The sequence below is a fragment of the Martes martes genome (assembly GCF_963455335.1).
Source record: "Martes martes genome assembly, chromosome: 15".
Taxonomy (NCBI): domain Eukaryota; kingdom Metazoa; phylum Chordata; class Mammalia; order Carnivora; family Mustelidae; genus Martes; species Martes martes.
In genome coordinates, this window is record NC_137903.1 from 46764490 (window position 1) to 46791301 (window position 26812).

The 26812-nt window shown below is 35.0% G+C and overlaps 1 protein-coding gene across 2 annotated transcripts in view; it reads left to right on the top strand.

Moving 5' to 3' along the window:
- Positions 1 to 26812, top strand: part of TPR (translocated promoter region, nuclear basket protein) — a 67158-nt gene that overhangs the window by 8007 nt on the left and 32339 nt on the right. For both annotated transcript variants that reach the window (XM_080823877.1, XM_080823878.1), the window contains 22 exons: positions 546 to 710; positions 1405 to 1497; positions 1902 to 1982; positions 2061 to 2148; positions 2903 to 3043; positions 3461 to 3552; positions 3816 to 4013; positions 6322 to 6429; positions 7394 to 7620; positions 8471 to 8634; positions 9278 to 9411; positions 9498 to 9646; positions 11094 to 11256; positions 12502 to 12636; positions 13514 to 13654; positions 14552 to 14717; positions 15916 to 16082; positions 17063 to 17215; positions 17593 to 17709; positions 22918 to 23121; positions 23225 to 23409; positions 23812 to 23959. In XM_080823877.1, coding sequence (XP_080680003.1) covers positions 546 to 710; positions 1405 to 1497; positions 1902 to 1982; positions 2061 to 2148; positions 2903 to 3043; positions 3461 to 3552; positions 3816 to 4013; positions 6322 to 6429; positions 7394 to 7620; positions 8471 to 8634; positions 9278 to 9411; positions 9498 to 9646; positions 11094 to 11256; positions 12502 to 12636; positions 13514 to 13654; positions 14552 to 14717; positions 15916 to 16082; positions 17063 to 17215; positions 17593 to 17709; positions 22918 to 23121; positions 23225 to 23409; positions 23812 to 23959 — 3219 coding nt within the window. The remainder of the gene's footprint in view (positions 1 to 545; positions 711 to 1404; positions 1498 to 1901; positions 1983 to 2060; positions 2149 to 2902; positions 3044 to 3460; positions 3553 to 3815; positions 4014 to 6321; positions 6430 to 7393; positions 7621 to 8470; positions 8635 to 9277; positions 9412 to 9497; positions 9647 to 11093; positions 11257 to 12501; positions 12637 to 13513; positions 13655 to 14551; positions 14718 to 15915; positions 16083 to 17062; positions 17216 to 17592; positions 17710 to 22917; positions 23122 to 23224; positions 23410 to 23811; positions 23960 to 26812) is intronic.

A 26812-nucleotide genomic window follows, 5' to 3' on the forward strand; every position in this document is an offset into this window, starting at 1 on the left:
AGTAGGGACGCCTGGGTGGCTCAGTTGGTTAAGCCGCTGCCTTCGGCTCAGGTCGTGATCCCAGCGTCCTGGGATCGAGTACCACATCGGGCTCCTTGCCCGGCAGGGAGCCTGCTTCTCTCACTGCCTCTGCCTGCCTCTCTCTCTCTCTCTGTTTCTCTATCTCTCTGGCAAATAAATAAAATCTTAAAAAAAAACAAAAAACAAAAAAACCTCACCTAAAGTAAATTTTTGCTTTTAAAATGCACCTAAATTAAATTTTAAGTATAAGCAAGTGATCTGTAAAGTGATTAAAAGCTGTGTTTTTGTTTTTGTTTAATGCCAGGGAAAGAGTTAAAACTTAAGACAATTTTAATTGAACTATTTGTTTACGTGATATTTAAGTTTCTTATAATTCTTATCTGACCATCCATTTTCTGTTAAGAATGCATGCAAATATTTATTTCTGTTAAGATTCTGCTTGTGTTCATTAGCTACAGGCAAAATCTTTTATCTAGCTGTATATTGTCTTTAACTCTAAATGTTATGTTCTTGGATATCTTTAGTATCGAGAAAAACGCTTGGAGCAAGAGAAGGAGTTGTTACATAATCAGAATACATGGCTGAATACAGAGTTAAAAACTAAAACTGATGAACTTCTGGCTCTTGGCAGAGAAAAAGGAAATGAGATTTTAGAGCTTAAATGTAATCTTGAAAACAAAAAAGAGGAGGTAAGTTAGTGAAATTGCATTTTCATTTTGGTTAAAACTTAAATTTGTGTACCAGCTTATTACAGATGTATTCCATGGTGAGGGGTGCCTGGATGGCTTAGTCAGTTAAGCGTCTTAGTTCAGCTCAGGTCATGATCTTGGGGTCCTGGGGTTCCGGCCTCAAGACAGGCTCTGTGCTGCTTAGAGGGAAGTCTGCTTGTCCCTCTTTGTCTCCCTCTGCCCCTCCCCCAGCTCATGCTCACGCTCTCTCTGTCGCGCGCATGCGCTCTCTCTCTCTCTCTCTCTCAAATAAGTAAATAAAAATCTTTTTTTAAAAAAAAGTACTCCATGGTGTACCGAAGTAAATGTATTATATTAGAAACTTGGAAGACATAATTTGTAAACATTTGGCCTAGGAAATGAACCAATTGCATTTAAATAAATACTTTAAGATATTCTTTGATGAATTTTGATACTATCTACGGTCTTTTGATATATCATTGAGATACATTTAGAAGTGGTGGTAAATTTTGTTAGCTAAATCCAAATGTGCTGTTCTATAAGCCATTATTTTTCATTTTCTTAAGTATGCACGTTTTATGTGAAGCCCATTTTTGGGTGTAGGGCATTATTTTGCTTTCACTTGGCAGCTAAACTTTATATCTGATTTTAGCTAATATAACATTCTTTCTATACCCAACTCTTCTATTTCTAGGTTTCTAGAATGGAAGAACAGATGAATGGCTTGAAAACATCAAATGAGAATCTTCAAAAACATGTAGAAGAGCTCTTGACCAAACTGAAAGAGGTGGAGATGACCACTTTAAAATTTCTCTTTTATAAAAATGTTAAAGCACTTAATGAGGCTATAATTTTTTGCATGATTTCATGTTTTGAACTGTTTTCTGGCGCCATAAAATGGCCAGGACACTTTCATATGCTGTAGCTAAGCTGAAATATCTAGATTCAGGAGTGGCAAGCACATGCTATATCCAAAGTACTGTCTGAAAATAAGTATGGTTAACTTTAATATCATTGAAGTATTGCACTTTAAGATAAAAATATCAGTAATATTTTATCATTAAGTCATCTTTATCCTGAAAGCTGATGTTAATTTTTTCTCTTTAAAAATTGGATTTTTTTATCTTAAATTTTGATAAGCATTCTAAATTCAGTTCAGATGAGTCTGCTATAATTGGGTCTTTTTTGTAGGCCAAGGAACAGCAGGCCAGTATGGAAGAGAAATTCCACAATGAATTAAATGCTCACATAAAGCTCTCTAATCTATACAAGGTAAATGCCCAACACACATTTTAGTGTCCTAATATTGCATTTTTGGATGTCCAGTAACTTTTTAAGATTAAATTTTAGAGTGCTGCCGATGACTCAGAGGCAAAGAGCAATGAACTGACCCGAGCAGTAGATGAACTACACAAACTTTTGAAAGAAGCTGGAGAAGGTAAGATTTTTTTAATTATGAGAGGATTATTTTTTTAGATAAAAGGTATTTTTTTCTTTACTTCTGTGTAGATTGTTAGAAGTTAGATTAATCTTATTAGAGACAAAATTGGTATAGAAAAAGGATCTTGGAATAAGAAACTTTGTATTATATTTCCAGCAGGTAGGATATTTGAAAATACAGATAGTCACTGTTTTTCTAAGTTTTTTTTGTCTTAAAATCTTATATATGGTCTGGTTTCTAAAAGGAAACTTTAATTCCATTTATGAAACATTGACTTTGATAAGTACATATGGGTTTATAGTTTGGATTTGCTCTTAATCCATATATTTTAAAGTCTTTGATTTTCATGTGTTCTTTTTAAATGTATTTGGTTTTGGGTTTCTTGAGGGTTTTGTTTTGTTTTGTTGCTGGGGTAATATAAGTTGTTGATGTGATCTTTTCTAGTGATTTTCTGTATTCTAGACTAAAGATTGGAATAAAACCAAAGAGATACTTTGAGCCACTTTTTTACTTTGAGTTCCCTTATTTTCCCCATGGATAAGAGACATCAAAAAGAGAAATAGAGTTAGCAGGCCAGGACATTTCAGGAATTACAAGTAAAGCAAGAGCTTTTGGAGGATAACTGGCAACCATAGCCTGTCTAGAATTTAAAGTCTGCTGAAGGGAAGAGTAATGACTATGCTGTTACATCTTACAAATGCCAATATTTTAATTTTATGTTTGGATATTCTGTCTTTAAAAATGTTTTTAGCCAATAAAGCAATACAAGATCATCTTTTAGAAGTGGAGGAATCTAAAGATCAAATGGAAAAAGAAATGCTTGACAAAATAGGGAAATTGGAGAAGGAATTAGAGAATGCAAATGACCTGCTTTCTGCCACAAAACGTAAAGGTATGGATTAATAGATGCTTAATAATGACTTGAATGAAATACTATGACTTCCTACATAGTTCTCATTAATTTCCACTGATAGTATTTATCTATCTTATTGTGATAATAGGAAACTCCATCCAGTTTTTTTGGTATAAAATTAATACCTATTCATATCTCTACTATATTGTCAAATATAAGTACCATTTGATCACACATAATTGTGTGTCAATTTCCAGAACATTTTTAACTATTCTTACTGCATGATTTTTAGAATTAGATTATGTTACATGAAATTTGAAGTCCTATTTTAAAATCTGCATAGGAATTCATATGTAATGCTTAGTAGGTGTCCCGTTTACTTGTCTTGGGAAAAATATTACTGGCTTGAATGTGAAATACTACAGAAATATACTAGATTTCTCTGTGTTGGCACAGGAGCCATACTATCTGAAGAAGAGCTTGCAGCCATGTCTCCTACTGCGGCAGCTGTAGCGAAGATAGTGAAACCGGGCATGAAATTAACTGAGGTAAGAATGGTATTAAATCTTACTATTTTCCTTCAGCAAAAGGAAGTTTGCTGAACTTTAATGCTCAGAAAAATTATTCTTAAAATCATCTAATGCTTAATGGATCATTCTTAGAAAAGCTTTCTTGGTTCCTGATTCTTACCACAGATAGGAAACATTTCCATTTTATGTAAGTTCTATTGTATGTTGATTATGAAGCTAGATTGATTATATGCTTCTGTTATTATGCTTAGATTTGAAACAGCCCCTTTTTCTCCTTTCAGCTATATAATGCTTATGTGGAAACTCAGGATCAGTTGCTTTTGGAGAAACTAGAGAATAAAAGAATTAATAAGTATCTGGATGAAATAGTGAAGGAAGTTGAAGCCAAAGCACCAATTTTGAAACGCCAACGTGAGGAGTATGAACGTGCACAGAAAGCTGTGGCAAGTTTATCTGTTAAGCTTGAACAAGCTATGAAGGTTGGTTCCATTCTTAAATTTGAACTGTGGGAAAAATATATATGAGAAATTATTTGAGAGGTAATTTTTTCTTAGAATTAAGCTATTTATGGGACACCAGGGTGGCTCAGTTGGTTAAGTGTCCAAACTCAATTTTGTCTCAGGTCATGATCCCAGAGTTGTGAGATCAAGCCCTGCATCAGGTCCCAGCTAGTGTGGATCCTGCTTAAGATTCTCTTTCTCTCCCCGCCTCCTTCTGCTTACCTGCACTTGCTCTCCCTCTCTTTCCCCCTCTCTCTGTCTCTTAAAAAAATAAAGTATTTGAGTCAGAAGAGGTTAATTAAGTTTTTCAGTGATAGGGTAATTCTACATTATTAAACACCTGTAATCATGAAGTGTTCTAATTCAGCTAAAACTATGGGAGCCTTTTCAATTTTTTAAGACATTAGAGATATTTTTTGTAGTGGATGTTGAATAGCCAAATCTCCTTGGACTATTCTTCAAATTAAAATAACAACTCTCTTTGTAATAGAACTCTTGTAAAATTGTCATAGTATTCTTTGTCGGACAGTTCTGATATTCTATCTAGAAATGGTAACATTGTTTGACCATAGGGAAGAATTCCTCTTTTGTAACATTTCACAATTCGGCAAACTTTTATATACATTATTTTTTTACTCTTCCTTTGCAAATTTAGAGTACCAAGGATATTCATAAATATCTTACCTCTTAAGATTCCTTTTTACTAGATAATAATTTAAAAAGACTATATTGACATAATTTTGCTTTTAGGGTACAACTTAATACTTATTTTCTATGAAGAACTCAAGATTTATTAAACAAGTTTTATTGAGAAAATTCAGTAACCTTTTGTGTCTGCTGTTCTAAACTGATTAATTTTTTTCCACCTGGGAAAAAATAGTATAAATAAGTTGTATCCTTAATTGAAACTTAAAATTTTGTTGTGGTTGCTATTACGATTCAGATGTCAGTTTAAATCTGGGTATATTATATCTAATGGTCTTTTTCTCCTGAGTCATATGACACCTAACAGGCTTGCCTTGACAGACTGTTGGTTTTAATATCTCCCCTCACCCCCCAACCCTGTGGTTTGAGAAGAGGTCCCTTGGGTATAATTAGATTCCAAATTTCTCAATGTTGAGAGTTTTTGCCTAGAGCTTATTGTCTAAAGAAAACAGTGAAGTACAAGGGCTTTCAGGCTCAAATGATAATAGGTGTTCATTTTGGAAAAAAACTATTTGTTCCTTTTTCACTAATGTATAGGTATAATAATAAAAATCCCTTACATACTTTTGTCAAAACTAGCAAAGAATTTAGATAATTTCTGTATCTTCTTTATAGCAGAATCTTCTGTCTGTAACATACATCATGTGTCCTCCAGTCTAGATTCTTTGATGTTCAGAGTTTTATAACCAAGTTATTTCTTCCTTAGCATCTTACTTAATCCCGTTTTGAACACTGCCATCTCTCATGAATATATGCCTCCTTCATTTTGTCACATACTTGTTTCTACTGAAATTGGCGTATGAATACCTTTAGGGCAGTGTACTCAAGATACTTGAAACGCCAGCATAAATATGAGCCATCTTTCACTTGGATAGTATTTAAGACATTATAATGTAAAAACAGCTCATTAAGAAGCAAAATTTATATGAATTTGAGATAAAACATAAGATTTCAAACATATTTTGTGTTTTTTATCAGTTTCCTTTAAACTGTGCCCCTAAATCCTTAGTGATACTGGGATGCAGAACTTACTAACAGAGATTTGCATATAATATATCTTTTTAACAGCCTTGTAACATTGACTGCTGCAGTTTTAGAATAAATTCCTGTTTCCTTTTTTATAAAATCAAGTCTTACACACCTTACCCAACATTGTTTATTTTGATGTTTATTTCTATGTAAGTAGTGTATTAATGATTGGCATTGTATTATAGTCCTTTATTTTCATCTCAGTAATGCAGCTTTTGAGAGTATTTCTGTGACATCATTTTACATAAACTGTTAATTTGGTGTGGCTGTAAGATTGTAATTTACAGTTAATCTGGAGGCAAGTGGCAGATCCTCCATTGTTTGTATATAGTGATAAACAATGATGAGCAGTACTTGAGATACTAAGAAATATGCGTTCATATTTGTGGGGAATTACTCTTTAATAACTACTGTATCATAAATAGAACGTTTTTAGTTTATCAGTTGACTATAGTATTTGGGCACTGTATATTTTTGTTATTCATATAATTGCTTCATTTGCATAGATTTTAGAAGGGTATGTAGAATTTTCACTTTAATTTGCATTTTAAAGGAGATTCAGCGATTGCAGGAGGACACTGATAAAGCTAACAAACATTCATCTGTGCTTGAAAGAGACAATCAAAGGATGGAAATACAAATAAAAGATCTTTCACAACAGGTTAGAATTTTCTGCTTCTTTTCCTATTTTTTTCCTAAATAGACTGCCCAATAATGTTTAAGTCTGGGTATCTAAGGTAGAACTACTGCATATGAAATTCTCATCACTTAGGACTATGACTGTAGAAGCATTGTAACCTAGTCATTGTTTTTTGTTTTCTCATAGGCCTTCTTTTTTTTTTTTTTTTTTAAGTATTTGATAAATTTTCAAATTGTAACTACTGGTTGTAATAAATGAAATAATTCAAGGATAAATAAAAGTCTTCTGTCCCCTGCCCAAATCCCAGAATATAACCAGTGTTAACAGACTGGTGTATTTTCTCTCATGTCTTTTTTCATATATATATATATATATATATATATATATATATATATGGTGCATTCACGAACATATGTAAGCATCCTTTGTTTTTACTAAAATAAAACCATGCCTATAGATTACTCTGCCAATTTTTTTTCTTCAACTGAACAAGTCAGAAAATATAGAACTATTTTGTTCATATATTTTATCCTTGTTCTGGTGTGTGAATTTATACATACATAACACATACATAAAAACTTCATATGAGTTGAATTAAATCTTCTTCATGCTGTCCTTCTGCCCCACCATATGCTACATACATAAGTGTGCAAGTGCAAGCATATGCACACATAGGTATATATTTCTTGGTGTTTTATTTGGTCATTGTTTTACAAAAATGGAGTCATACTTGTAGAATCATGAATTGGTAGTTTTTTGAAAAGTACTAGCCTTTTTTATACACTTCAATAGAAATGAAAAATAATTTTTCCCATTAAAATTTTTCTGGGTGTTAATATCTGAAACAATCTTAATATTTTTAAAATCATTTAATACTAACTGATGGTATTCATAAAGTAATATTTTCACTTGCAAATTTCTGTTATAAACATTTCCAGAATCAAAGTCAATACTATTTGGTAACATATTAAAACTTTGTTTTTAGATTAGAGTGCTTTTGATGGAACTTGAAGAAGCAAGGGGTAACCATGTAATTCGTGATGAGGAAGTAAGCTCTGCTGATATAAGTAGTTCATCTGAAGTAATATCACAGCATCTAGTATCTTATCGAAATATTGAAGAACTTCAACAGCAAAATCAACGTCTCTTAGTGGCCCTTAGAGAACTTGGGGAAACCAGAGAAAGAGAGGAACAAGAAACAACTTCATGCAAGTAAGCAATTGACTACCTTGATTTGTTTAGCTAGTATTTCTTTTGTGTCCCTAATTGTGCTGTATACTGGGAATATAGTGACTTAGGAGGGAAAAAAATTGAGCAACGGTACAAAAAAAAAATTTTTACTCTCTGGGATCTCAATTTGTGGATGAGATTGATAGTAAGAATAAAATAGGTAGGGGCGCCTGGGTGGCTCAGTCTTTAAGCATCTGGCTTCAGCTCAGATCATGATCCCAGTGTCCTGGGATCGAGCCCCACACTGGGCTCCCTGCTCGGTGGGAAGCCTGCTTCTCCCTCTCCCACTCCCCCTGCTTGTGTTCCCTCTCTCGGCTGTGTCTCTGTCAAATAAATAAATAAAATCTTAAAAAAAGAATAAAATAGATGGTAGATAATAGTTCAGTGTGATTAATGCTATAATGGATAGAAGCCTATCATTAGGAATGTAGAGGTAGAGGACCTAGCCTGGATTTAAGGGAACAGATCAGACTTCGTGGAGAAGATAATGTAGGAATTATTCAAGCATAGTTAAAAATTTTTTCCAAAAAAGTGGTGCTAGAGAAAGAGCAATGGCTACAAATATAAGAAGACTGGGGTTTGGATTGAGTGGAATTGGTTTGATTTTTGCAAGTAGATTTTTCAGATGACTTCGGGGAGTACCTGAGTCCTGTGTGGTGAAGATTTTAAAAGTGGTTCTTACAATACCGACAGAAGAAAGAAAGGATAAGAAAGGCAAAAATATTATTCTTAATATGACAGATGGTAAAGTGCTTATTAGTCAGTTGGTAATTTGAAATTACAATTGCCTTTCAGTCTGTCATGGGAAATACACTGATTTCTTTTTCTACAGAATTGCTGAGCTGCAGCTAAAACTTGAGAATGCCCTCACTGAATTAGAACAACTCCGTGAGTCACGACAACATCAAATGCAGCTTGTTGATTCCATAGTTCGTCAGCGTGACATGTACCGTATTTTGTTGTCACAAACAACAGGAGTTGCCATTCCTTTGCAAGGTAGGTTTTCATATATTATCTTAAAAAATTTTAAATAGTTTTGGGAAATATTTTTAAATGTATATTAGAGAATAGGTGTGCAACATCATAAGCACTGTCCACTCTACTGAATGGTAACTTCAATTTGAACTACCATATGGTTGATCATAACATCACCAGTTCTAAAACATACAGTTATTTTAGGTATGACTGAAAAAGAAGAAATGCTGACCATTGTTGAAAAATGTGTATCTTAGAGTCTATGAATTGCTGTATCTATGTATTTTTAAGTATAATTGACACACAATATGCTGTTAGTTTCAGGGGTACCTCATAGGGATTTGACATTTCCATACAACATGAAATGATTCCCACGATGTCTGGTTACCCTCTGTCACCATATGGAATTATCACATTATCACTGATGATACTCCCATACTGTACATTGCATTACATCTCCCTTTTAGTTAAGTTTTAACATTTCATCTGCGAATATTGTCTCTAACCAAAATCCAACTATAATTTTAATAGGTTGTTTAGTAGATGCCTTCTCTCATGATCTCTGCAATCTTACCATTTCATTTAAATAAGTCTAACTTATTTATTTTGGTAGTGATATTTGTGATGAGAGAAATGTTATATCATTCTGTTTACATTTCTGAAGCTTCAAGCTTAGATGATATTTCTCTTGCGTCAACTCCAAAACGTTCAAGTACATCCCAGACTGCTTCCACTCCTGCTTCAGTGTCTGTAATTGAGTCAGCAGAGGCCATAGAAGCCAAGGCTGCCCTTAAACAGGTGAGACCACATCATTACAACTTTATCTTGGATTAGGTTCTTTGAGAACACAGGTTGTCATCTTTAATAACGTATCCAATATTTAGTTGCAGGAAATTTTTGAGAATTACAAAAAAGAAAAGGCAGATAATGAAAAACTACAAAATGAGCAGCTCGAAAAACTTCAGGATCAAATTACAGATTTGCGATCACAAAACACCAAAATTTCTACACAACTAGACTTTGCTTCTAAACGGTAAATTTTCTGTTGTTCAAAAACTAATAGCCTAAATAAATAATCCAAACTTCAGTATTCAAATGAATCAAAGGATTAATTTGCAAGAGTGTTACTTATTTGTGGACCATACTCTAGGGTGAGAAGAGCTGTGGGGGTTCATTTTTTTAATATTGGCTTATGATTCTCTTGGGCATTCCTAAGGAGTCCAGATAGTTATTTATTTAGAAAGTTGAAGTTGATGTGAGGAATGTTGCTAGTTTTCCTTCCTGAGATTGAAGGATGTACTGTTTTTATAGGACTTAATTATTTATAAATACATCAGAGAATGAGAGGTATATGAACAAATTTCACTCAGTCTTCTCTAGAAGAGAAGCAAGTAGTAGATAGTTAATTTTGGGAAAATTTACTTTTTTGGTCATTTATAAAGGAATAATAGTAAATCTCATTTTGCAGTTATTAGTAGATCCATTAAATACTTATTAGTTTAGCAGGTTAGGACAAAATTTATCCTATATATACTACAGGATAAGAAACTATGTTTTTATAAGGGTATGGCAGGTAGTTTTCCTCCATACACTCCAACAATTTGATACTCCAAGTAAAAGCACCTTCTTTTTTCTATGCTGATAGCTGTAGCCAGCCATTTTGTAAGCTTTCAAGAAACGTAAGAAATTAAGAAGAATTAGAGAGGCTAAAAGGATCTCCAGCGCTCCCTCTCTAACCATCCATAAATACCTTAAATTGCATACTGTATCATGGTGGATGTTTGATATATCAACATTATATTGGCATTATTTTGAATGTGATTAAATTTCTTATAATTGAATTAGCTTAAAAAGTTAATTCAGGGGCGCCTGAGTGGCTCAGTGGGTTAAGCCTCTGCCTTCGGCTCAGGTCATGATCTCAGGGTCCTGGGATCGAGCCCCACATCGGGCTCTCTGCTCAGCAGGGAGCCTGCTTCCCCCTCTCTCTCTGCCTGCCTCTCTGCCTACTTGTGACCTCTGTCAAATAAATAAATAAAATCTTTTTAAAAAAAAAGTTAATTCAGCGTGAAAGTAGAATTTAAAGATTTAAAGCTTATTCAGAGTTTAAATTTAACTATTAAATTTGGAGGTGAAGGTTTTACATTATTATACAAACTACTCTTTTCCATATTGGCTTAAAAATTTTTTTTTGAAGATTTTATTTATTTATTAGAGAAGGTGAGAGACAGAGCATGAGCAGAGGGGGAGGGATGGAGGGAGACTCCCTGCTGAGCAAGGATCCTGGTGTGGGGCTCCGTCCCAGGACCCTGGGATCATGACTTGAGCCAAGGGCAGACACTTAACAGACTGAGTCAGCCAGACACCCCTCATAGTGTTACTCAGGTGAAATTAAGCCGTTGTGAAGTTCTTTAAAGAACTTTAAAGAACTAACCTAGAATATAGTATTTTAGTTGCTTATAGAAATTTTTTTCTCTCATAAGTTATGAAATGCTACAAGATAACGTTGAAGGATATCGTCGAGAAATCACATCCCTACATGAGAGAAATCAGAAACTCACTGCAACAACTCAAAAGCAGGAACAGATCATCAATACAATGACGCAGGATTTGAGAGGAGCAAATGAAAAGCTAGCTGTTGCAGAAGTGAGACCAATTTCCCTCATCTGATTTGCATTATAAATTTCATTTGACATTTGTTTTTTAGTTATTACTTTGATTTTACTGGTTGACATGATGCAGATGTTGGAGAGGTTTGTGGATTTCAAGTCCTTATTACATAGTTTCCAGATAGCCAGTTGTGCATCAATCCAGTGATTGTTTCTATCAAAACTAAACTGGGAAAAGTTTGATTTTTTGGCCTAAGACTTCCTAACAAGTCTTCCATTTCATATTAAATTTGTAAGTCGCCGTTTCTCCAGTTACAGCAAAAACAAAGGAATATTTCATTCATTTTTGCTCATTTCTGATAAAGGACAGTATAAAAATTTTATTAGCATTAAATTGTATTTCTGAATTTCCACATGAATACAAATTTGTTAGAAATTGACAGTACTTTCAATTAAATACTGGATTTTTGATGAATTTTTATATAACATTTTACCTTCTTATAAAATTAACCTCACAACTTTTCGACCATTACTTGTGAGCAAGATGCCATTGTTCCCCATTTTACCTGTGGAGAAACACTCAAAAGTTGAGTGATTTCCTGTTTAGGAGAGCAAAAGATGGATTGGTTGGGACTTAAACCTAGGTTTTCTAATTCTACTGGCTACATTCTTTCATTGTTAATGTACTCACACTCATTTGTGGGGAATGGAGGCGTCACTTTTTCAAACCAGTGGAGGAAGTTTTGTGGTTGCTTGTTTATGATTTATTATATAAATGTGAATACTTTGAGGATAATTGATTTTCAGAGCAGCCTGCCAAATCTGAGAATCAGATTGTACTCTTTATGAGGAAAAAAAAGTTGGAATAAATTAGTCAGCACTCTCAAACAGGTACTTAGAAACCAAGCTAGGATTCAAAATGCATAATTTAGTAGTATGTAGGTATGACTATAGCAAAATTTTGCAATTTTCTTTTACTCTGACGTTTTAGTTTTTTTTGTTTTAATATCTGATTTGTTAAGAGCAGAGAAATCATAAGTATCTGTGGTAATTACAAGATTTTTTCCTTTGATCTATTGATAGTCCCAATAACTTTTGCTTCATATTTCAATACATGAAACTTCAGAGAGTTATAAATCCTTGTATAATGAAGAGATGACCTTGTCTCTAATTAATATTAAGAAATACATGGTAATGAAGATTCTTTTTAATTTTATAATGGTATTATTGCATTTGACACATTATTTCCAGCATTTTTTCTTTTACTTGTATTTGCCTCAAGGTAAGAGCAGAAAACTTGAAAAAGGAAAAAGAAATGCTTAAATTGTCAGAAGTCCGTCTTTCTCAGCAAAGAGAGTCTTTATTAGCTGAACAAAGAGGGCAAAACTTGCTGCTGACTAATCTGCAAACAATTCAGGTAACCAAATAAAAACATCTCTAGAAAAAAATTCTTGATGTTAAATTTAACATTGAATCCTCTTGGGTTCTTAAATAGAAAAATTTTCTGTTACTTTTGTCATGCATTATGATGATAATTGAGCTTTGAGATTTATCAGGACATGTCAGTATTCGAAATAAAACCTTTAAACAGATGATTGAAACTGCGTTTGGCAGTTTTCATCCTCAGATCTATATTTATAGAGTCCTATGTAATTTAATTATTTATAAGATTAATTCTTTTAGAGATGCCTGGGTGGTTCAGTTGGTTAAGTGTTTGCCTTCACCTCAGGTCACGATCCTGGGGTCCTGGGATCAAGTCCCATGTCGGGCTCCTTGCTCAGCAGGGAGCCTGCTTCTCCCTCTCCCTGCCGCTCCCCCTTGCTTGTGCTCTCTGTCTCTATGACAAATAAATAAAATTTTTTTAAAAAGATTAATTCTTTCAAAACGTCAGGAAATCTGAGTGACTATTAAATTTCTTTTTTTCTTTATTAAATAGATATATATTTTTAAAGATTTTATTTATTTATTTATTTGAGAGTGAGAGAGCGCAAGAGCAGGGTGAGGGGCAGAGGGAGAAGCAGACTTCCTGCTGAACAGGGAGTATTCAATGCAGGGCCCAGTCCTAGGACTCAGGGATCATGACCTGAGCCGAAGGCAGATGCTTAACTGACTGAACCACCCAGGACCCCTAAACAGATATTTTAGTATGATAAATGTCAAAAGACTCTTGGTAAATATTCTAGATTTTAACCTCTTCATGTAGAAGTGGGTTGTAATCCTGTAGCCTTTAATTTTCTTTGCATTGCTTTTTAACTTTTTTCTTAAGCATAACCAAAAATCTTTTTTTACCTTAGGGAATATTAGAGCGATCTGAAACAGAAACCAAACAAAGGCTTAGTAGCCAGATAGAAAAACTGGAACATGAGATATCTCATCTAAAGAAGAAGCTGGAAAATGAGGTGGAGCAAAGGCATACACTTACTAGAAATCTGGATGTGAGTCTGTTTAGTATTATGAATATCCGTAAATTGTTTATTTCCAGAAGTGAAGCTGGTATGTAGGTACACTTCTTTCAAGCTGTTAAGTTTTTCTTGCCTTTGTGTACCTAGTAATTTTTGGTTGGGTTCCATACATTGTAAGTTTTATCCTCTTAGGTGCTAGATATTTTTATAATCCTGTAAATCCTGGGTTTTGTTCTGTGATGCAATAATTGAAAATAGTTTGATTCTCTTGAGTGTTGCTCTTTATGATTTATTAGGTAGGCCCAAAGCAACGCTCAGTCTATAACTAATTATTCTCTACTATTAAGCTGAGACCTTCCTGAATACTTGTCCCAGTGTCCAATGAATTGAGTGTTTTCAGTCTGGCTGCTGGTAACGGGCATTATTCCTAACTCTCTGTGAGCACCAGACACTCTTCACTCTAGTCCCTTTGGGTGATTCTTAACCCTGTCTAGGGTAATTTCACATGTATACACTAATGACTATTTTGCTGAATATTCAAGAGGGATCCTCTGCAAATGTCCAGAGTACTCTACCTGTGCAGCTCTCTGTAGAATTCTGTCTGAGGAATTTGAGCTAATTTATTCTTCCTGTACTCTCAGTTACATGTCCTCAATTCAAGGAGTCTGCTGGCTTCTGCCTTATTTCCCTTATTTCCCTGTGGTAAAGCCTGGACCTTCCTAAGTCAGGAAGCTAGGGAATTTGTGGGGTTTGCTGCTTTTGTTTCCTGTCTCAGGTATCACACAATTTTTTTTTCCAGTTATTTCAGATTTGGTTTATATTATTCTATCTGGGCCAGAGTTTAAAGTATTATAAAAAGATAATGTGAACCTCTGATAACTTAAGAACCTAAAGATAGTGTTTGCAGGATTAATGTATTTTTCTTTTTAGGTTCAACTTTTAGATACAAAGAGACAGCTAGATACTGAGACAAATCTTCATCTTAACACAAAAGAACTATTAAAAAATGCTCAAAAGGAAATTGGTACATTGAAACAACATCTCAGTAATATGGAAGTACAGCTTGCTTCTCAGTCCTCACAGAGAACTGGTAAAGGTAAATCAATAATTAAGTAGGCTGATAGTAAATTACTTTTTTTTTTAAGGATTTTATTTATTTGAGAGAGAGCAAGCTAGAGAGAGAGAGTGAGGGAGTACCAGCAGGAGAGAGGGGCAGATGGAGAGGGAGAAGCAGACTGTTGAGCAGGGAGCGTCACTCAGGGCTTGATCCCAGGACCCTGGGATTATGACCTGAGCCAAAGGCACCCCAGTAAAGTACTTTTTTAGGCTGATAACATACCTTGTAAATAGCCTGTTTTTTGTGGATAGTAGCAAAAGAGAAAAAAACCCTTTTATTCTCATGTAGTAAAGCTTAGTTTTAGGCTTAAACTAGTAAATGTGCAGACTTACAAGATTCAGAATAGTTCTGTATGGCACCTGACCAAGGTATGCTCTAGTTTTCCAGTTGTTGAAACCATTTATTGATACTTTAAAAATGTTTCCTTTGAGGAGAGTTAATACTTAACTTCTTCATTCTCCCTTGTTAAAACCATAATAAGACTCATTTACAGAAATAATTGATTTGTTTGGTCTCTGTTAGAGTAGTATTCATAATCATTGTTCATTGATAGTCTTAGTTTAAAGATTTGTTTCATTAGCTTACGCTTGTCTTTATGAATACACCATTTCAAATGCAAAGCCTTTAGTCCAGGTAATCTTAAAAGAAGATATATATGTGTTTGTCTATGTATATACGTGTACATAATATATAAAGATATAGTGGATATATAGTTTTTCAATAGTCAGTAGTGCCTTCTTATAGATATATGATAAGAAAACATCCTTTTCAGTCTGCAATTTCTTCCTTTCCCATGGATTTTAGAATGAAAATTGGACTGAATGATTTAAGTGTTCAGTGTTTTAGAGTAAGCAGTGTTTGAATAATAAATTTAAAACCTGGTAGTATCTTCAAGTAGCTCCCTCAGTTTAGTGCAAATATTTATTATTCTTCTCATTTAAATATCTTTTAAATATTTATAATAGCAGATTTCAAATATTTGATATTTTGAAGAAGAAATAACAATATCCTGGCAAAATACTTATTTTTATTTTGGTATTTAGCATGGGTTGAAATATACTTTTAAGGTAAATCCTTCCTCATTTGAGCCTTAATCTAATTTCACTAATTCTTAGACAATAGTTATCTCTAATGTCATTTAAAATGTTAATTGTAAGAAAGCTCTTAAATCTTTTAGGTCAGCCTACCAGCAAAGAAGATGTGGATGATCTTCTGAGTCAGCTAAGGCAGGCAGAAGAGCAGGTGAATGATTTGAAGGAGAGACTCAAAACAAGTACTAGTAATGTGGAACAGTATCGCGCAATGGTTACTAGTTTAGAAGAATCTCTTAACAAGGAAAAACAGGTATATACAATTTTTAAATTCATTTTGAATGCACTTAACATTTTTTTAATTAGGAGCTTGCTGTGGGTAAGCACTGTAGTAAATGTGAGTTCAAGTGATGTCATTGTGTTTACCTCTTACACCTTAAAAGTACTTATGTCTAATAAGCCAGATAAAACAAAATAAAACCCACAAAATTCATAAAACAAAGGAGAGTATAATTGCTGTAAGAAAGGTACAGATCGATGTTAGTGTGAATGGGAAGGAAGTGGTCTCCTGCATGACTTCACAAGAGAGATGGCATTTGTTCACAGCCTTGAAAGACAGTATCATTTGGATATTCAAAGGCAGAAGACTGTTCCATATAGTAGGAACCCTCAGCCAAGTAAAAAGACTTCAGATGAGGACAGGTTGGCTAACGTATTGACTCTGTGAAGTGAAATAAAGAGAAATAGAATTATAAATACAGCAAGTACCAAATTGGAAAGGTTTTGAACATCGTATTAAATTGTATTCTGTTAGGTTATTAAGAGCTCTTGATTTTTTTCAACATGTTATAATTATAATCAGAATTTGTTTTAATTAGATTAATGCACAGTAGATTGGAGGATTGAGTTTGTTTCCATGGCTATTGTAATAGTCTAGGGTCACAGTTTTAAAAGATTCTTTGGTGCTTAGCATCATGAAAATCAAGATATGTGGGGAAGAAAACCTTTCAGTGGTAGAATGGACAGATTTGGCAGCAAGTGGATATGAGGATTGAGAGAGAAATGGGGAAATGGAAATTTCACTTCAAAAGAAAAATGGCCAGTAGCCAAGTTAAGAGGTAACTTAAGATTTTAAATGCTGTTTTTAAACTCTTTGATCAGCATTGATGATTTTTTTTTAATACAAGGCAAATGTTAATTTTTAGTACTTCTCAAATTTAATTTAGACTTAGAGAAACTCTTAATATTAAATGTATATAATTTTTGTATCCTATTACTTGGGTGTTGGTAAAGGTGACAGAAGAAGTACGTAAGAATATTGAAGTTCGTTTAAAAGAGTCAGCTGAGTTTCAGACACAGTTGGAAAAGAAGTTGATGGAAGTAGAGAAGGAAAAGCAGGAACTTCAGGATGACAAGAGAAAAGCCATAGAGAGCATGGAACAACAGGTAAATTGGCTTATTAATCGTATCAGTCCTTTGTGTGTGTAAGGATTTGAATAGCTCATTAGTATCATCTCAGCAGATACTGATTAAACACATTGAATAATAGTTTCGTGCGTTAGTCTGCTTTTAGGTCTGTATGTGTTTTCTTTTGAGAATTTTAGACTACTTTATGGTAGTAGGTATCAGTGCTGCTTTTTAGAAGCCTCTGCCCAAGCATTGGTATTCTAGTGAATATAGACCTGTAAAGTTTGTGCAGATAATATCAAGTTACCTTTTAAATTTAGTAAGAAGTCCCTTTGGACTAGTTGGATATTTAAAATCTGTCTTTACTGTAAAATAAGTTTGCAGTTAACTCTGGTTTTAATGTTCTTCTGATTTAGTTATCTGAGTTAAAGAAAACACTCAACAGCGTTCAGAATGAAGTACAAGAAGCTCTTCAGAGAGCTGGCACAGCTTTGAATAATGAACAGCAAGCCAGACGTGACTGTCAGGAACAGGTAAGTGCTGATCTTGGAGCCAGTTATTGATAAATGAGATTTGATCCGAGGGAACGGTTCTTGGAGTATATTAATACATCTTGGGGATGGGTGAACCTCACAGAAAGGCAGTTATTTACACTATTGTGGAACTTGGATGAAGATCAGCTGAAAAGTCAAGGCTAAAAGTAAATAGTGCAAGAATCACAAATCAGTCTTCACAAATGGGGAAAAATATAAAAATACGACTGAGAATAAAACTGAAATAGAATGGGAAAGGAATACAAGTAAGGTGATAATAATGTTCTCATTTTTAAGTTGGGTAGTATATGAATAACCATTCATTTCATGACAGGGTTTTTTGGGGGGGTTGCAAAATGGTGGTCATCACATTTATTGCTTAACTTGTATATAGTATATGTATGTGTGTGTGTGTACGAAGATTACTTTAAAAATTGAATATAGAGGAAAGTACTTCAAAGTAATTAGATGAAAATGAGTTATTCTTGGTTTATTGCCAAACGTAATAATGTTGGAAATTAAAATGAATGTATCCATAATTCAATATTAAAATAAATTATTCTCATTTCCCTTTGTTGACTTTTAGTTTGTATGCATGTGTGTTTTTACATATCTGAGTTATACTTAGCCTTTATTTCATAAAACCTCCTCCAGATTGCTACATTGTCTTCATAAGTTTCATTTTGAACAGTTCTTTAGTATTTCTTCTTTGTTTTTGTGGTGGAGATTGTTTTTCTCCAATTTTTAAAAACATTCCAGTAGGTTAACATACAGTGTAATAGTATTTTCAGGTGTAGAATTTAGGGGTTTATCACTTATATACAACACCCAGTGTTCCTCACAAGTGCCTTCCTTTATCCCCATCACCTATTTAACCTATGCCCCCACCCACCTTCCCTTCAGTAACCCTCAGTTCTCTATAGTTAAGAGTGTGTTTCTTGGTTTGCCTTTTTTTTTTTTTGGCCCCACGTTCAGTTGTTTTTTTCCTTAAATTCCACGCATGAGTGAGATCATATGGTATTTGTCCTTCTCTGACCTGTTTCGTTTAGCACAATAATGTCCACAATGTTGCAAATAGCAAGATTTCATTCTTTTTTATGACTGAGTAATATTCCGTTGTATATATATACCATATCTTCTTTATCCTTTCATCAGTCAGTGAACATTTGGGCTCTTTCCATAATACTGGTATTATTGATAATGTTGCTATAAACATTGGGGTGCAAGTGTCCCTTCGAATCAGTATTTTTTTTATCTTTTGGATAAACCTAGTAGTACAATTTGCTGGATTGTAGGGCAGTTCTACTTTTAACTTTTTGAGGAACCTCCATACCATTTTCCAGAGTGGCTACACCAGTTTGCATTCCTGCCAATAATGTAAGAGTGTTCTTCTTTCTCCACATCTTTGCCAACATCTGTTGTTTCGTGTATTGTTCATTTTAGCCATTCTGACAAGTGTGAGGTGATATCTTCATTGTAATTTTGATTTTATTTCCCTAATGATGAGAGTAATGTTGGGAATCTTTTCATGTGTCTGTTAACCGTCTGTATGTCTTGGAAAAATGTCTATTCATTATGTCTTAAACCCATTTTTAACTGGATCATTTGTTTTTTGGGTATTGGATTTGATATGTTCTTTACGTATTTCAGATACTTATCTTTATCAGATAAGTCATTTGCAAATACCTTCTCCCGTTCCGTAGGTTGCCTTTTAGTTTACTTTCTTTTGCTGTGCAGAAGCTTATTTTGATAAAGTCCCAAAAGTTTATTTTTGCTTTTGTTTCTGTTGTCTTAAGAGACCTATCTAGTAAGAAGTTGGGACAGCCAGTGCCAGAGAGGTTACTACCTTTGTTCTCCTTGAGGATTTTGATGGTTCCTGTCTCACATTTAGGTCTTTAATCCATTTTGAGTATTTTTGTGTATGGTGTAAGAAAGTGGTCTAGTTGCATTCTTCTGCTGCTTCTGCTTGTGGCCGTCTAATTTTCCCAGCATCATTTGTTGAAGGGTCTTTTTCCATAGGATGTTCTTTCCTAGTTGTAGATTGATTCCTCAGTTCTCTGTTCTCTTCCATTGATTTATGTGTCTGTTTTTTGTTCCATTATCATCCTGTCTTGGTGACTACAACTTTGCAATATAGCTTGAAATCTGGAATTGTGATGCCTCCAGCTTTGCTTTTCTTTTTTCAAGGGTGCTTTGGTTATTCAGGGTCTTTTTTGGTTCCGTACACATTTTAGGATTGGTTGGTCTAGCTCTCTGAAAAATGATGGTTTTTGTGTTTTTTTTTTTTAAAGATTTTATTTATTTATTTGACAGACAGATCACAAGTAGGCAGAGAGGCAGGCAGAGAAAGAAGGGAGGAAGCAGGAAGCAGGCTCCCTGCTGAGCAGAGAGAGCCCAATGTGGGGCTCAATCCCAGGACGCTGGGATCATGACCTAAGCTGAAGGCAGCGGCTTTAACCCACTGAGCCACCCAGGCACCCCAAAATGATGGTATTTTGATAGGGATTTCATTAAATGTGTACACTGCTTTGGGTAGGATAGACATTTTAACAATACTTATTCTTCCAATCCATGAGCATGAAATCCCCTCCTACTTCTTTTTGTTATCTTTAATTTCTTTCATCAGTGTTACAGTTTTCAGAGTACAGATTTTTTTATCTCTTTGGTTAGGTTTATTCCTAGGTGTCTTATGGGTTTTGGTGCAATTATAAATGGGATTATCTCCTTGATTTCTCTTTCTGTGGCTTTATTATTGTATAAAAATGCAGTGGATTTCTGTATGTTGATGTTGTGTCCTGTGACTTTACTGAATTCGTGTATCAGTTCTAGCAATTTTTTGATAGTCTTTTGGGTGTTCTGTAAGACTATCATGTCATCTGCAAGTAGTGAAATGTTGACTTCTTCCTTGACTCTTTGGATGCCTTCTCTTTCTTTTTGTTGTATGATTGCTGAGGCTAGGACTTCCAGTACTGTGTTAAATAGCAGTGGTGAGAGTGGACATCCTTGTGTTGTTCCTGACCATAGAGGAAAAGCTGTCAGGTTTTCCTATTGAGGGTGATATTAGCTGTGGGGTTTTCATATATGGCCTTTATTATATTGAGGTATGTTCCTTCTATCCCTACATTGTTAAGGACTTTTATGAATAGATGTCATACTTTGTCAGATGCTTTTTCCACATCTATTGAGAGGTTCATGTGGTTCTTAACCTTTTTTTGTTAATGTGGTGTATCATTTTGATTGATTTGCAAATATTGAACCACCAATGCCACCCAGGAATAAATCCCACTTGATTGTGGTGAATGTTTCTTTTAATGTACCGTTGGATTCAATTTGCTATTATTTTGTTGAGAATTTTTGCATCTGTGTTCGTCAGTGGTGTTGGCTTGTAATTCTCCTTTTTAGTGGGGTCTTTGTCTGGTTTTGGATTCAGGGTAATGCTGGCCTCATAGAATGAATTTGGGTGTTTTCCTTCCATTTCTGTATTTTTGGTATTTGGTATTCTATTTTTTGGTACTTAGGTATTAAGTCTTCTTCAAATGTGTGATAGAATTCCCCTGGAAGCCATCTGGCTAGACTTTTGTTTGGAGATTTTTGATTACTGATTCAGTTTCTTTGGTGGTTATTGGGTCTGTTCAACTTTTCTCTTTCTTCCTGTTTTCAGTTTTGGTAGTTTATATATGTCTAGGAATGCATCCATTTCTTCCATATTGCCTAATTTGTTGGCATGTAATTTTTCATAATATTCTCTTACAGTTGTTTGTATTTCTGTGGTGTTGTGATCTCTCTCATTCATGATTTTATTTATTTAGGTCCTTTCTCTTTTCTTTTTGACAAGTCTGGCTAAGGGTTTATTAATTTTATTAATTTTTTAAAGAACTAGTTCTTGATTTCATTGATCTGTCCTACTGCGTTTTTTTGTTTCTATGTGATTTATTTCTACTCCAGTCTTTATTATTTCCTTGCTTCTGCTGGCTTTAGGCTTCATTTGTTGTTCTTTTTCTAGATCCTTTAGGTATAAGGTTAGGTTGCATATATGAGGTTTTTCTTGCCTCTTGAGGTAAGCCTTGTTATTATATACTTCCTTCTTAGGACCACTTTTGCTGCCTCCCAAAGGTTTTAGACCATCGTATTTTCATTTTCACTTGTTCCCATGTATTTTTTTTTTTAAGATTTTATTTATTTGACAGACAGAGATCACAAGTAGGCAGAGAGGCAGGCAGAGAGAGAAAGGGGGGAAGCAGGTTCCCTGCTGAGAAGAGAGCCAATATGGGGCTCGATCCCAGGACCCTGGGATCACGACCTGGGCAGAAGGCAGAGGCTTTAATCCACTGAGCCACCCAGGCGCCCCTGTATTTTTAAATTTCTTTAATTTCCTGGTTGATCCACTCATTTTTTAGTAGTATGCCCTTTAACCTCCATGTATTTGTGGTCTTTCCACATTTTTTCTAGTGGTTAATTTCAAGTTTCCTAGTGTTGTGGTCAGAAAATATGCATGGTATGATCTCAGTCTGTTTGTATTTGTCTAGGCCTGACTTGTGACTTAGCATGAGATAAGATTCTGTTCTGTAGAATGTCCCATGTGCGCTCAAAAAGAATGTGTATTCTGCTGCTTTAGGATGAAATGTTCTGAATATATCTGTTAAGTCCATCTGGTCCAGTGTTTCATTTCAAAGCCAGTTGTTTCCTTATTGATTTTCTGCTTCAATGTTCTGTCCATTGATGTAAGTGGAGTGTTAAAATTCCCTACGATTATTGTATTATTTATAATGAGTTCTTTTATGATTATTATTAATTGTTTTATTTATTTGGGTGCTCCCATGTTGGGGGCATAAATATTTACAATTATTAGATTTTCTTGTTGGAGATCATGATACAGTGCCTGTCTTCATCTCTTGTAGTCTTCGGTTAAAAATCTGTTTTGTCTGATACAAGTATTGCTACTTTGGCTTCCTTTTGACTTCATTTACATGATAAATGTTTCTCCATCCCCTCCCTTAATCTGTAGGTGTCTTTAGGTCTAAAATGGGTCTCTTGTAAGCAGCATATATTTCATGAAATAGGTACAGTATAACTTCTACTTATTCTCCTATTTGGTACATTTAGGTTGTCTTTTGTTATTATAAATAATATAGTGTGCATCTTTTCAGAAAATATTGACTAGGCTTATGAGTTTTTAATCTGTATCAATGGAGGAATAATTTCTTACAGGCTAAAATAGCTGTGGAAGCTCAGAATAAGTATGAGAGAGAATTGATGCTACATGCTGCTGATGTTGAAGCTCTGCAAGCTGCCAAGGAACAGGTTTCCAAAATGGCATCAGTCCGTCAGCATTTGGAAGAAACAACCCAGAAAGCAGAATCACAGTTATTGGAGTGTAAAGCATCTTGGGAGGAAAGAGAGAGAATGTTAAAGGTATTACTGTAGGTCATGATAGAATATTCTGGAGAATTTAAAGGTTTGGGGTTTTTAAATGTACACTGGAAAGTCTGCTATTATAATAGACTATTGTTTACAGGATGAAGTTGCCAAGTGTATGTCTCGCTGTGAAGATCTAGAGAAACAAAACAGATTACTTCATGATCAGATTGAAAAATTAAGTGACAAAGTTGTTGCCTCTGTGAAAGAAGGTGTACAAGGTCCCTTGAATGTATCTCTCAGTGAGGAAGGAAAATCTCAAGAACAAATTTTAGAAATTCTCAGGTAAATCCGATGCTTCATCTCTGTGGTATATCAACAACTGTGTAATGCAACTATAAATGCATAAATTAGGGAAGTGGGGGTTATGAGCTATTTACTTATAAAGCCCATTCCATCCCTTAGTGATCATTTTTGACATTTAGACATATGCCAAGTTAAAGAAATGGTTAAGTTAAATCTGATAGTAAGAACTTGAGTGGATTCTTTGAAAAACTAAATGCCTTTGAGTATTTTAAAGATGCACATTTGTAAAGCCACTGTTATAATTTTAAGAAGCCTCATTATTAAAAGATGTAAAAATAGTTATAAAAGTCAGTGGTTTTTGTCATCTTCAAAATTAACTTTTGAAATGCTGTGTTGTTGGCATTTTTTTTTATTCAAATAAAATCTTACGTGTTCTTACAGATTTATACGACGAGAAAAAGAAATTGCCGAAACCAGGTTTGAGGTGGCTCAGGTTGAGAGTCTGCGTTATCGACAAAGAGTTGAACTTTTAGAAAGGGAGCTTCAGGAACTGCAGGATAGTCTAAATGCTGAAAGAGAGAAAGTCCAGGTATGTATCCTAAGCTTTAAGAAAGCAGTTGTTGGGTGCCTGGGTGGCTCTGTGGGTTAAGCCTCTGCCTTCGGCTCAGGTCATGATCTCAGGGTCCTGGGATCGAGCCCCACATCGGGCTCTCTGCTCAGCAAGGAGCCTGCTTCCTCCTCTCTCTCTGCCTGCCTCTCTGCCTACTTGTGATCTCTCTCTGTGCGTCTAATAAATAAATAAAATCTTTAAAAAAAAAAAAAAGAAAGCAGTTGTTAAGTCAAAAGAGAGCTCATTTTTTGTTTCTTAGGACATAAAACTTAATTTGAAATAAGTGCTTTTCCTAAACTCATAATCTATTAAAACATTATTATTATAACAGTGATACTGCATAATGATAAAAGACTAGTGGCAATCAGACTACATGGTTTTAAATTCTAGCTTCATACTATTAGATGTGTGTCTTAGGTATATTAATTTCCCTGCTCTTAAATTTCCTCATCTGTAATATTGGGATGATAATAAGGATTAAGTGAGATAAAGTACACGAAGCATTTAGAAATGTGTCCGGTGCATAGTGAGTACTTAATAAATTTCAGTTATCTTTATTATTATGTTGTCATGTTTATGTCTGAGTAATTATTCTTGGATAGGGTTGTAGATAGAAATTGCTACAGAATAATTCTTCCTCAGCAAGGGAGTAAAAAATAGTCAAAACTATCAACCAGGAAAGGAAAAGGAGATATAGTAGTGAATGGATGGTCATAGCCCAAGCTCAACTCCTTAACCTACGCTACTGCCCAAAAGCTTATAATTGCAGTGCCCTCATTCTGAGGATATGCAGTAATACAACTTAACATCTGGAAGGAAGGAAATTAAGACCTAGGATCATTTATCTTCTTTTAACTGATTGAGAGTTGTAATGGCTGTTGGAATGGCTGCTAGAGAAAAAGTGTTGAAACCCAGGGGAAAGTGAGTAGATTTATGGGATTTATTTTTCATACAGAAATGAAAAGCTTCAGAATTACATCTTGAGGAAACAATCCAATTCAAACATCTCATCATGGAAGTAAACAGACCCTCCAATTCTGTGACATTAACATTTGGAGGAAAAAGAGCAGAATCAGGGTGTTTAAAAAGATTGCATATTCACTTAATGTTCCTTCAGGCAAATATTAGGAAACACCCATCTGACAAAGTTAGGGGAAAACCAACACCTACACAAAATCAGAAGAGGCAAAAAGTAACACATTATATCAGAAATAATTCTGAAGCAAGGGGCGTCTGGCGGTTCAGTCAGTTAAGTGACCAACTCTCGATTTCAACTCAGGTCACGATCTCAGGGTCCTGGGATCAAGCCCCATGTCAGACTCATCAGAGAGTCAGTCTCTCCTCCCCCTCTTTTTCTACCCCTCCCCCCACTTGCACATGCATGCTCCTTTTCTCTCTCTCTCTCTAAAATACATAAATAATTTTTTTAAAAGTAGGATGGCAATGCTGAGCCATAACTTTTTTTTTAGCATATACTTTTTTTTTTTAATTACATTAAAAGCAGGCAGTAGTCTGTCGATGAAAAGGCTGCTTATGCAATTCTGTTACATTAAACTTTATTTACAAGATGTTAAGCCGTTAGAACTAAGGTTTCCTCTGAGAAAAAGATTAATGGAAACATCAGTTGCTTTTCGGACTTGATAGTTGCTGCTTTAAAAGCTGGTCTTAAACATTAAATAAAAAAAAAAAAAAAACTTAGAACGCAATGGCTTTTATTTCAGTATGCATCCTCATCTCAGCATTTACTGGTCTTGAACAGAAAAAGGGAAAAAGCAGCAATTTGCCAAGACATCAGGCCCACCAGTTTTAGGCATCTGCCGTGCACGCTGAGTTCTTTCTTTTTTTCTTTTTAAAGATTTTATTTATTTGACAGAGCTCACAAGTAGGCAGAGAGGCAGGTGGAAAGAGAGAGGAAGGGAAGCAGGCTCCCCGCTGAGCAGAGAGCCCGATGCGGGGCTCGATCTCAGGACCCTGAGATCATGACCTGAGCCGAAGGCAGAAGCTTTGACCCACTGAGCCACCCAGGTGCCCCACACACTGAGTTCTTTCTTAATCCCTGCTGAGGACCGTGAGAAGCAGCAGCACCAAAACCAAAGTATGCACCAAATTCAAGGTTCTTTTTGTTTTAGTTGTCAGATTCTAAACTAGACTCAAATGGATTACAGGGATGACCAAATGAGAACTCTGTTAAAAAAAAACTTCTTCAATTTTTAAAAGCAAAAGCAATTATAGGAAAAGAAAACAGTTCATTCAGAGGGCACATGTGCGCTTATAGGTTTCTTCTGTGGCTTTTCTCCAAGTTTAACCACCAAGAACTTTGAGAGCTGGCCGGTCTGAGAACCCCTGACTATTCTTTTCACTTCATCAAAACCTGAGCTAAAGAACCACATCAGCCAACGATGACCCCAGAGGGTGGCAGGGCTAAGGACCCAGTATTTATTCCAAGGCTGGCGGAGAGGGAATAAATGTTCTAAAACTAAACACGGGAAGTCAGAGACTTTCCAACCTTATATGATGGCTTCTGTCCAAAGCAAGGAAGTGTCGTGGAAAGTGAAGTGGTGATGATGCACAAAGGCACTTGAGGAGGAAGGAAAAAGCAGCATCCCTCAGTTAAGGTGGGGGAAAAAATACAGGCAAAGCCCTGAATTCCTCACCAAAGGTCAATTTCAGAGGAGAGAGAGGGGATTACAATCTGTGCTTTGGCCAAGGGTGATAGTGGGAAGTGGAGAAAGGACAGTAGCATTAGGGGGGTGGTAGGCATTATTTCAGACCTAAAAAAAGAAATCGGGTGTATCTGGAGCACCCCCACACACCCAGCAGTAGCCCCACAGC